This window comes from Salminus brasiliensis, chromosome 6, assembly GCF_030463535.1.
Source record: "Salminus brasiliensis chromosome 6, fSalBra1.hap2, whole genome shotgun sequence".
NCBI lineage: Eukaryota > Metazoa > Chordata > Actinopteri > Characiformes > Bryconidae > Salminus > Salminus brasiliensis.
The window spans coordinates 6,663,661-6,676,196 of record NC_132883.1 but is presented as its reverse complement, the minus strand read 5'-3'; the positions used below and the strand labels follow the sequence as shown (position 1 = coordinate 6,676,196).

The 12,536-nt window shown below is 39.6% G+C and overlaps 1 protein-coding gene across 3 annotated transcripts in view; it reads right to left on the bottom strand.

The window, feature by feature from the left end:
- The window catches only part of tbc1d22b (TBC1 domain family, member 22B), a 77,210-nt gene that overhangs the window by 14,587 nt on the left and 50,087 nt on the right, over window positions 1–12,536 (bottom strand). For 2 of the 3 annotated variants that reach the window (XM_072681445.1, XM_072681446.1), the window contains 3 exons: window positions 12,332–12,438; window positions 9,120–9,195; window positions 3,834–3,961 (listed from right to left, as the gene is read on the bottom strand). In XM_072681445.1, the coding sequence (XP_072537546.1) occupies window positions 3,834–3,961; window positions 9,120–9,195; window positions 12,332–12,438 (311 nt within the window). Of the gene's footprint in view, window positions 1–3,182; window positions 3,662–3,833; window positions 3,962–9,119; window positions 9,196–12,331; window positions 12,439–12,536 lie in introns of those variants that run through there. The other variant, XM_072681447.1, reaches the window with a different exon arrangement.

Below are 12,536 nucleotides of genomic sequence, written 5' to 3'. Positions count from 1 at the left end.
CTTTTTAATCACTGAATTTAAGGATTTCATTCAGCCCCACTGCCACAGGTGTATACAATCAAGCCACTAGCCCTGCAGTCTGCCTTTTCAAATAATGGGTGGTTCTAAAGAGGTCTCTGAAATCAAACTCGACATTCACTGAGAAAAATGGACGACAGCAGTGAGCAAGGTTTTAAGTGGTGGGATAACGAGGTAACAAACCTCAATATTTGAAGCGATGTCTCTGTTCACACTAAAGTAATCAGTGTTCAAAGACAGCTGGAACACTGCTGACGAAGATGAAACTCTTAGTGAAGGCACGTCAGTTTGGATGCGTGAACTGTTCAGATTGATATGGGTTACAGAAATAAATAAATAAATAAATAAAATAAAACGTTGAAATCAGATTTGGGCCACTTTGCCTGCTGTGTGAACATAGCCTAGGTTATTCAGCACTATGGCCAGTATCACAGTTACAGGGCTCCACCCCTAATCAGATACAGCCATGGAAAATCAGAGGACGTGTCCAGGACTTTCTGAAGAAGAGAAACCTGTCTGGAGAGACTAAAGTTAATGGTTGAGGTTATGTTTTGGTTTGCTGCAAATGTAGTTATGAAAACAGTAAAAGTCTTCTTTGCACCAGAGTTTGACGAACGTGGTGTAGTTCCTCGAGTTCTCCAAAGCTTCCCAGCCAGAAACTGAAGCCAGTGTAGATCCAGAACTCCCTAGTGTCATGATGTGAGAAATACTGGTCATGTCATGGTTGTCAGGTTCATGCATCATTGTTTTTTTTAATACTACTGGCTTGTTCTGGTTGTGTGGTTTTCAATCTCATAGTAAGGTCAAGTCATCTCCAACCATCAGCAGATTTGTTTTTGCTCTGTTTACTCATGCCTTAGTTCTCCCTCTCTCTCTACACCCATCCTTTTATTACGTTAAACCATGTATTATTATTATTTTTTATATGTATCTGATTTTCTACCCTATTTGGACTGCCAAATACCCAACCCTTACGCAACCCCCCTGCCCAATTGCACACAATGCCCCTTTACCAGTAATGGCTACGATGGCTACTTGTGGTTGCCGGCACTGTGACCATAGAAACGTTTGGGATATTGTTGAAAGCCACTGATTAACAAATACATTTGTTAAATTAGCTGTTAAATCTTTTTTTGGACAGATGATAATCAGGCTAGTTCTTTTCTTTTTACTTATTGTCTTTATTTATTTTTTTGCTATTTACCAATATATGATGAAAGCAATCATTGTGGAAAGGTAACTCAACATTTCAATTAATTTATCATTTTTTATTCTGATCTCCTGCTGTATTCAGTCCGAATTTATGAGACAAGCTTGGGTAAGGTGTATATTCTAGACTTGGTGCTCTGGGACTGAATTGTATCAGGCTATGTTTGCGATACCAAAACCTCAGGGCGACTCCCTAGAAAAATACTGAAAATCATATTTACACGCTTCTTTGTCCAACGACACCCATTTCATGGGGCCAAGGCGGCGCGTAAGATGTAGAAATTGGAAATTCAAAAGCAGAATAACAGACTTAAAGGGCAGAATAACAAGAAAAGAGACATATCAAAAGAGCTCTGAGACACTAGGATAAGAAGCAGTCAGAACATCCATCAGGGGCTACAATCTCTTCCACAAGAATACAGATGAAGACAGAAACTGGGCCCAAAGTCAGGCCCCCTTTTTTTTTACCAAGTACAATAGTTTCTCTAAACTCCAAAAACTTAATTTATAGGAACTCTACATTGCGAGTGCAATGTGCATCTGTGCAAAAAGAACACAATTAAATGAAACTGAGGGCCAATTCCAATAAAAAAATGAACTAATATCAATAAATATATTTTTAGTAATATAAATTTTGTATTAACAAATATGACCACGTGTGGCAATTATTGGGGACCAAGCACTAACCAGCACAATGGGGCAACCACAAGTTCAACCACTTATTTGGATAATGTCAACAATTGGTCACTGTATTTCTGTCACTGTATAACCCTGAGTATTAATTTTTTTTTAGCAAAGCACAATTGCAAGTAAAGCTGTTCATAATGACAAAAAAAAAAGACTTCAGCATTTGATCACTATCTGGGTCTCCGTTACGTCTGTTTAGGTACTTTTTTTTTACCAAGTACAATAGTTTCTCTAAACTGCAAAAACGTCATTTATAGGAACTCTACATTGCGAGCAGCTGTACGAAAAGAACAAAATTAAATGATACATTTACATTTAAGGCATTTAGCAGACACTCTTATCCAGAGCGACTTACAAAAGATACCGAGGGCCAATTTCAGTTTAAAGTGCAAGACTGATCAAGCTGGAGCACAGAGATCATAACCAACCACAGCCGAGGTTTGGGCTAACTTTAAATTTAGGGACTGCTTGCTTAGAGGACAGCAAACATTAGAGGCTGACACCTTAGCACTACAATGCTGTGCCAATGCGTCAGTCTGAACCAACCAATGACCTCCACCATGATGTAAATCTCTGGACCATAAAAATATGTACTTATTTAGCTTTTAAAAAAGCAACAATGCATTTATCATCATCATTTCCATTGCATAACAAGAACATTTAACAGATGAAACAGACAGCTTTGGTTCTGAAACATTTGTTTCCTAGGCAACCACAGCATCCTTATTATTATTATTATCATCATTATTAAAATGTTGTATTTTGTGAAACCACTGCATGGCCTCTTTGCTTTATTCTGCAGCCTCTGTATGGTATATGTATATATATACACACACACACACACACACACACACACACACACACACACACACATATATATATATATATATATATATATAGACATTATATTATTAATGTCTAACCGTTTCTAGTTTAGACACCATATTTTCAGATAAGCAGGAATTTAAATAAGTAGGACAATAAAGCGTGACACAAAGCCTTTAATCCCCATGGACAGTCTATAAATGATAATTAAAGACAGTGTGTGCTACTGGAACATCAGGTTTTGCTCAAGGGTCCAAATGTCACAAACTTAAACTGAACGATATGCACAACTTTATTGCAAAGGAAGCAGTAAAACTACGCAGACATTTATAGCTGCATAAACAGAACGAAGAACAAAGCTCCATAATAACAAAAAAAAACATTTAATAACAGTATTAATTAAATTGACGGACAGAAAAGTTCATATATAATATGTACTTAGAAATCTTGATGTAGAGGAATTGAAAAGGACGTACTTTATATACACAATGACCTAATAACAATAAATATAAAATTTTTGGCAATATATATGTTGTATTAACAAATACCGCCACAGGTGGCAATTCCTGCACTAACAAGCACTAACCAACACAATGGGGCCAAATAATTCCAACAACTGGAGTCATCTCTCATGAAAACGTGTCCTCCAGTCTTTGTGGGAAGGTTCAGCATTAGGTCGTGGCTAAGGTTACCAAGTGTGGTGACAATCGGATAATGTATTTCTGTCACTGTACAACCCTGTGTGTTTATATTATTTAGTAAAACGATTGCTAGTAAAGCTGTTCATAATAACAGGCTTTAGCATTTGATTAAAATCCGTTATTTAAGTTTAGGTAGAAATACGTTCATTCTAATTGATGTAGACTCAACTGTAGTGCCCCCTGAAGGCGAATGTTGATCGACCAGGTTCAAAGTTAGATGCCTGTCGTTTTATGGAAGAGAAAAATAGGGAACGAAGAAGAATCATTATATTATAATAAATAATTAACAGCTACAATAGTGTTTCAGAACTTGGTGCTTGGACCCCTAATAAAGCTAAAATATCTTTTAGTGTATAACTTTCTGTTATAGGTGTGGTACAGGTGTGTGTGTACCTGGTACGTGTCCCACAGACGAATAGTGCACCGCAGCGGCAGCTCCCTCATCAGCAGGTTGTTCATCCAGCGGAAGGCAAACTGCAGGTACTCCACCTCACACTTCTGAAAGTGAAGATGAACGTCCTCTAGGGTGGGACAGAGAGTGAACACGGACGCATTCAGCATTATACAGCTCATTATGGAATCATCTGTAGCTCTCTATTCATTACACCGAATTTTGTTTTACAATTTACTATAAATTTTATTAGAATATCATGATAACGCCTATATAGCAAATATCTGCAATACTGACAATAAAAAACTAATCAAGCTAGCTATAAAAAAAATCCTCTAGCTGTCTCACAATTCTGACCTTTATGAGAAAAGGGAAAACGGCGGGTCTCTGGAACTCTGGAACTGAATTACGGGAGCCATCAAATTCTATCCGTACCTGTCCCACCAAGTTTAGATTACACTCTTCCCCCACAGAGCTCCACATAATTACATTCAATTGGAAATAAAGAGAGAGAGGTGGCAGGCAAAGGACCCAGAGCCAGGAGCTCGGAGAATATGGATGTTTAATATATAAAGCTTTCCATTCGGCAAGGGAAGGGAAGAATAAGGATGGCGTTTAGAACGAGCCCGTATTGACTGAGCTCATGATGGATTTCACCGAGGTCTGAAACAGCCCCAAGAGGAGAATAATGGAAGCCGCATCTATCAGAATGATAATGGACACGTTAACAGAGCCAAAGCAATATAAACTCCCAATAAAGGAAAAAATATCAACTACTTAAAATTGCAAAAAGCTCTTTTCAGTATTAAGTGTTCTCAGTGTATTACGCAAACTTTGCATCACAAGGGATCCCAAACAGTCAGCTGTGTGTCGCATGCGTAAAGCGAGTAGGACTTTTAACATTTAATCTGAAATTGATATTCTCTTTGAAATTTCCTCTCCAACATTGCCTCATTCTCATGCCTTATATTTCTTCTCCCCCTCCGAGAGGGCAGTCGTTTCCCCGCACTCTTTCTTCTCCATTTTTCTCCCTTTCTCGCCGTGTTCTTGCTTGCTTTCACACCCTAATCGCCGAGACTTATGAAGGAATTGATTTCGGTGTCCGTCTCCCTGGTGGAACCTTTAAGGCCCGCCATCCCTCACTAAACTGAACGCCAGGGCCTGCTTGAGAGCAGGGGTGGGCAATTCCGGCCCTGGAGGGCTGGATTCCTGCATAGTTTTGTGCTGCTCCTGCTTAAGCACACCTGGTTCAGCTCACCTGTTAGTTGCCAGGTTCGGCAGGTCTGTTGGAGCAGACTGTGGCCCCTAAAAATGTTCTTACAAAACACACTGACGAAGGCTTTATTGAGGACAATCCGATTTTCTCTCCAAATCCAAATGTTTTTTCTCTTCAGGCTGTTCAGGCTTATCTTTTTTTAATGTGACCTATAATCGACAATCGTCTGAACAGTTCACGCCCCTAAACTGACGTGCATTTGCGTCGCATGATTGGATTTGGGCCTCTCTGACCTGCTGCGTGAACGTAGCCTTAGAAAACACTAGTGAATGTCAGGATTCTAAAGAAGAAATTTCTTAAGACGGGTTGGCGAATACGTTTGTTCAAGTTCAACAGATGTCAGAGTGTGACAAACCTTTAAATAGAGGGATCTTGGAGTTGGTATCCACGATCCATCACACTTTCACGTGTACCATTTAATTTTTACCACAGAACTGATAAAGAAGAAATTTTCACCTCAAGTAAAGATTTTCTATACCTTTAAGGATTCTTCACTTTCTTACATCTCTCAGAAATGTGGTTTCTACAATGGCATTGAGACATTGGTTTCTGGTGTGGTGATGCTTTTTTTGTGTAGCTATAAGTTAGCACCAAGTTAAGCTGGTAAAAAAATTTACATTTACATGTAATCTTATCCAGAGAGACTTACGAAAGTGCTTTGCTATTTACCCAAGAAAAAGTCAGCTAGTTTGAATAGGCTAATTCAAAGATACCTCTAAGTTTAGACACTACTAAACACAAGTCAGTAAGCTGACCATAGTACTCTACTATTCGCCCAAGTATTCTCAAAAGCGTTGGGTCACTTGTTGGCACAGAACTCTGTTACTGTTCTGTTATAGACCCAGGCTGTCTAACACCAAAGGACGCTTTACAACCAACACTTTTCACAATCCTTTACACTCTGCACTCAAACAGCACACACGCCCGAGAAGCAGCAGCTAGTTGTGGACAGTGTACTCCCAACCGGAGGACTGCATTAAACCATGTTTTATGACTGTGGAGGGACTGGAACTGGAGGAGAACATGGAAACTTGAGCCCAAGACGATGGCAAAAATCTAATTACAATTCTCAAACCTGGCTTAGATACCTCTACAAATCCATTTCTTTGGGTAGACAAAGAAAAAAAACTTTAAAGATCATCAGTAAACAGAATAGTACAAAAGTAAACATTAAAAAAAAGAAAAATTTAATATTTTTTATAGTTAAGTACTTAATTATTATATACATTATATACTTTATTATTTATTATAGTTAAATATTATTCTTGTTTACATTTATGCAATACTACAGGAGAGGTTTAGCTATACTGTAAAATACTGGGTACACACAGTATAGCACAAGCTGGAGTAAATCATATTTATATAATTATATATATATTTATTCAATTTTTAAGAATAAAACAGATTAGCGGTGAGTCTTCACAAGGGGAGGGAAAAAAGAGATCTGGTCTGACACAGAGCACTGCTGCATTAAGCACTTACAGTAAAATTGCTGCATTTCACAGCAATTTCACCTCACAGCAATTTCGCGTCTCGGCCATTGTCACTCCAGGCTGGAACGCAGCGGCAGCACTATGGACCTGTGATAAAGCTGCACGAGAGAGACCTCCCTCAACAACTGCGTCATGCTGCATACCCCGAGTCATGTGTAAAATCCTGTAGTATTACTCTCCCACCTTGGTCCACATGCTTCTCTACCGTCAGATACCATTTTTGTATCTCTCAGCTTGTCAACAAATGCATGTTTAATATGCATGTCCATTAGGGGGAGCTCAAAGCATGATTTGTATTTACTGCAATGGAGTAAAAGTGCATTACACTCCCTGCCTGTGGGGGGAGCCCAGGAGCAAAATCCCAAACTTCTGTGCCTAATGCTGCTTTAAACAAGGTGTGATAAAGCAGGGAAATCATGAAACAATTAAGTGGCCTCCTGTGATCAAAACAGGACTATTCTGTTCTGGTGTTCACGGATCTCTGAAGGTTTTTGGGTCCAACAGCCCTTTTAGACTCGGCATGTTGAGTTCGGGTTCCTTTGTGATCCAGTTTCAAAGTACTTGATTTCACTTAGTGTTCATTAAGGTACGGAGGGTTGGGACTGATCTAAAATTGGCACTCTGGAGTAATTGCACATGGTACACTGCAGCTCAGCCCGCACTCACCGAGCAGAGTCATGCAAACTGAGAAAAGGGCCAACCTTTACAAAGAGGAGAACAGTAGGCAGTTGTTCTAATGGCTGGCTTAATTGCAGCTGAACTGATACTCAGAAGTGATGTTAATGATATTCTTAGAACTGTTTCCGAATGCCAGGTTCACCATCGCCGCTGTTGAAACTACTGTAGAAAAGAAAAAAGGGAAAAGGAAAGCCTCACTTATTTAGGTTAGCCAAATCAAAGGCATTTAAATAGAAAGCTTTTCAAATGTCAATGCACTTTCTTCAACTCTGTCTGATTTATATTTGTACCGTTTTCTTTCTTTCTTTCTTTATTTATTTTCTAAAGAAACGCAAATTTGAATGGGTGTCAATTACAGCGGCGGTTTCTGCTGTTAAAAGTGGAGCGAGCTGTTAAGGAGTAAAGGAACAGTAAAGGAGGCGTGTATGGTATTATTAAGAAAATGGCATATATCTGTACCAGTGTCTTATTGAGCTGGTGGATTTGCAGCGGATGCTTTTTTTAAAAAAAGGAAAGTGTTGCAATTGTTAATTTATCCACCCAGGATTAAAGGCCTTTTGATTTGAGTAGATTTATTTTTCCTGATATACATGAACCAACCTGTAGGATGGCATCAAGCACTGTATGTGTTTAAAGATGCCTGGGTTCCAATGGAATTCCAATGGAAGTTGCTGAGCCATTCTACGAAACAGGTGCCATTTCTATGTTGCAATCTACTTATTTAAAGCTACAACATGAAAGACTTGTTCATCAAAATATAAAAAATAATGTATAAAATTAAACAAAAGGTTAAGAATGGTCCAGCTCCTTTACACCTGATGGCAATGGTCAAAAACAGACCTGTATCAAGAGCCCTTCGTGCTTCAAGTATGGCTCGCCCTGACTCAGAATCTCTCAGGACAGTAGAATTACTTGCTATCGTCAAAGGTGTGAGGACCCACCTTTTTCGAGTGCACTTCATATCGACATATTGAATATTCCTATCGAATATTTCTGAATAATTAACCACTTTTATAAGTCGTTTTTTCAAATAATTATTTTTTGCCAACAGGGACACAACGGTGAATGTAATGTCCTGAAAATGACAAAGGTTTGATAAAAAAATTATAATAATAAATTGGTGATATTTTTAAATGCAATGTTTGTCAATTCCTGAAATTTACAAAGATTTGATTAAAAAAAAGGGTGATAGTTTAGATGTAGGCCATGTTTGTCAGTTACTGAATGTTTGCAGTGTCCTGAAGAATACAGGGTTTTATAAAAATAAATAAATAAATTAATTAAAATATAAATAAATAATAGGTGATATTTTAGATGCAAATGACACATTTGTCAATTCGAACATGTGAAAATGGTCACATTTACTATTGGAAAGTTTTAAAAATCCTTTAAAAATAGTATTTTTTCTTATAGCACATTAACATGAACAATGGAATGAATAGATTTAAGGTTTGGAGACTGTAAATGCCACTTGTTTCATAGACTGACTTTGCTAATAATCAATAATGGCGTGAGCAAAAATCTGCAAAAATTAAAACACTCCCTGGTGAGGTCCCACCTCATACAGCTCAGGAGTAAGTGAATGGTTCAGGTAGTATATCAACATTGCTGTTCTTAACTTCTCTAAGCTACTCACACTGTGTTGGGAAAAATGTGCTTATTTTAAAATGTAAAGGCCTAAGACACAATCACGGTTTGCAGCTCACGTCTGGAGCTATTAGCCGACAGGTCTGTAGTGTATTTATTTGTTTTGACTGGATTGCACATATCCGCTAATTCACAGACTCACAAGTATAATTAGACCTGAGGAGGGGAGGGTGCTGTAAGGATGCGGGTCTCACCATCTATCCTGCTGATGAGCTCCTCCAGTGCCTTCACTTTGGTCTGAATACCAGGCTGAGCAAATGTGTAGTTATCCTGCAAGAGCAAAAAAAACACACACACACACACACACACACACACACACACACACACACACACACACACAAACACAAACACAAACACAAACACAAACACACTCTCAGAAACTGATAGACTGCTCTTAATGCCAAACTGCTGTGTCGGACTGAGGGTCACCACCTGAGATAAATTTTTTAAGATTAAGATTACTTTAAGATGAGCTTAATAAGACGGAGAACTTTGATTTATGCACACAGAAGTAGAGCTGGGCAATATGACGATATGTTATCGTATTGTGATAAATTTTGTTATCGTGATAACAATAAGCTTTTCTGAGCATATGGAGGAGACTGTTGGTGCTTAATAAACACTGATCAGCTGCAGGTTCCATTACTTACAGTGTGATCAGACTGCTTTAATTAGATGAGAATTATTGTGTATTATATAATATTGTAATATTGTGTATTGCGAATAAGTCTTTAAATATCATGATACAGTATTTTTACCATATCGACCAGCCAACAATTTTTGTAATTGACATGTGTGGTTTAGAATCTGTACATCTGTAAGTGATGGTTCCTTAGACCTTTAAAATGTTCTTCACACTCACACAAACCTCTCTATTATGTGGGGCAGTGGTTAGAGCTTTGTGGGTTTGATACCCGGGCTCGGCAAGTTGCCACTGTTGGGCCCTTGAGCCCTTCACCCTCTCTGCTTCCCAGGTGCCAATACTTTTAGGATGAGGTGGGGAGTTGAGGATGAGGTGGGGTGGTAATCATCCAATATGACCTCACTTACGCTATTTCTATTGCTAAATGCAACCATTGCAATCAAATCCTCATAGCAATGCTTCTTCATAATCTAGTAGAAATCCTCTTCTCTAGACAGTAAAGACAATTACTCCAAGAAAAGCAGGATCAACTCTTTTTTAATAGCCTTGATTTTGGAAGAAATCATGATCATACGAGCAGGCTGCCCACCGCTCCGGGCACGTGTGCTCACTGTTACTGTGTTTGTGTTTCACTGGTGTGTATGTGTTGACTGCAAGGCTGGGATAAAAACAGGCCAAATTCCATCTGTGTCTGTCATAAATGGTAAATATGGTTTATTGTCTTGTCTATTACAAACATGGTTCTTTACGGAACCAAAAATGGGGTTCTTATATGGCATCTCTCTAAGAACCAGTTGTAGCATCTTAATTTTTGAGTCACTTCTGGTTCTCCAAGGAACCAAGGCAGGAATGCAGGTTTTCGAGTGTGAAGAAGTTTCTATTCCAGAATTTGGGTTCCTTCCAAATTCCTTACACTTTAGAAGGGTTCTTACATACAATAAAATAAAAGGGTTTTCTAAAGAACAATCTACTGAAATTAGAAGGGGTGTCCACAAACATTTGGACATAGTTTATGTAAGAACAGATTGAGAACACACTTATTTATATAAACACCCACTGCTGACAGAAGAACCCCCTGGAGCAGATAAAAATGAACCTATTGGCACTATGCTGCCTAATGCCAGACGTGGGCTAGAGGGGTATAAAGCCCCCCAGCATTAAGCCGTGGAGCAGTGGAGGAACGGTATCCTCTGGAATGATGGTTCTTTTGGGATGAGTTGGGCAGTTTCCTCACAGCAATGCTCCAAGAATGAAAAATGAATGGGCGGGTGTCCCAATACTTTTGTCCACATAGTGTCTATCTGCTCTAGTATATCTCCCGCTGTTTGCGTGTACACCCCATAAGAGCTGGTCTCTGATGAACGATGCTGAATAACTACAGACGAGCAACAAATGCTGCTAATTAAGAGGGACTGTGTATCTGATTCTCTGGCCGTAGAGGCCGGTGCGGGTCAGCGAGGACCAGAGGCCATCTGTCGGGCTACAGATCATGTCTTGGGCCTAGGTAATCGAGGGCTGGGTGGACAAGTGAATGAATGAATGCACAGACAGACTGACTGACGGAGCATGCAGAGTGTGCGCGTTAGCCTGCGGCTCAGATCAGTAAATCCAGCCGAGTGGCGACATGGTCACATGCTTTGACTGGCCCTGCCTACAGGGGGCTGCCCTGACCCCGCTGTGTGTATGAGAGAGAACATGCACACATGCACGCAGCTCCATCTCCCCGTTTCCCCTGCTGAAATGTCCAAGTCCTGGAGGCAAAAGGCAAAAGCCTACTCCCTCAGCTTCCTCATGATCAATCTGCTGAGTGAGCCGCACTCACTGGAAGACGGTTCTCTGCATGGACCTTCTGATAGCCTCTGTGCTTTATCACGACATAGAAAACACGAGAAGATCCACACAGCTTCTGAAGCAGTGAGCAAGTGACAGTGGGAAAAATACAGAGCAGACACTCATCTAAAACGTATGAAAAAATGCACTATATGTCCAAAAATATATGGACACCCCTTGTAATGAATGCATTCAGGCACTTTAAGTTGCACATATTGCGGAGAATAGGACTAGGACCTATAGAATAGGACTCTCTGGAGCAGATAAACATAAAAAGCCTAAAGCCCCCAGCATTGAGCTGTGGAGCAGTGGAAGAACTGTGTCCTCTGGAACGATGGTTGCTGCTCTATCCAATACTTTTAGGATGAGTTGGTGAGTTGAGGATGAGGTGAGGTGGTAATCATCCAACATCCTGACCTCACTTACGCTATTTCTACTGCTAAATGCAACCAATGCAATCAAATCCTCACAGCAATGCTTCATAAACTAGTAGAAATCCTTTTCCCTAGACAGTAAAGACAATTACTCCAAGAAAAGCAGGATTTAATAGCATTGTTTTTGGAAGAAACCATGATCACACGAGCAGGTGTCCCAATACTTTTGTCCATAAAGTTTATGTTTTATGTCAGGTTATTGTCGACGTCACACACTTTTTTTTTGGCTGTTTTCCACTTTCTTGAGATAATGTGAATCTGCAGTTGTTCCTTAATTTCATAATGAATGGACCAATAGAAATGCTCCAATATAACCTGGAATAAAAACTTTTTACATCGACTCTCTTTGAAAGTTAAGAGGGGTTTTTCCTTCTCCTGTAAAGCCGCCGTTTTGAGAGGTTTTTGTGAGACAGCGACAGTGTAGCATCGAGAAACCTCACAGATCTCTAAGTTGGTCCTGAAAATGTAGGAAAACAAGCACAGACACAAGCACACACACCTGTATTCCATCCAGCAGCTTGCTCATACACCAGAAGCTGTCAGCTTCGATGTTACGCTGCGTTTCCAAAGGCAATGCGGCCATTTCAAAGTTCTCCACATCTTCCTCTGCAAAAGAAAACACACACACACACACACACACACACACACACACACACAATCACAGTCACAGAGTCATTGAAGAGATCACAGACACACTCCTCCCT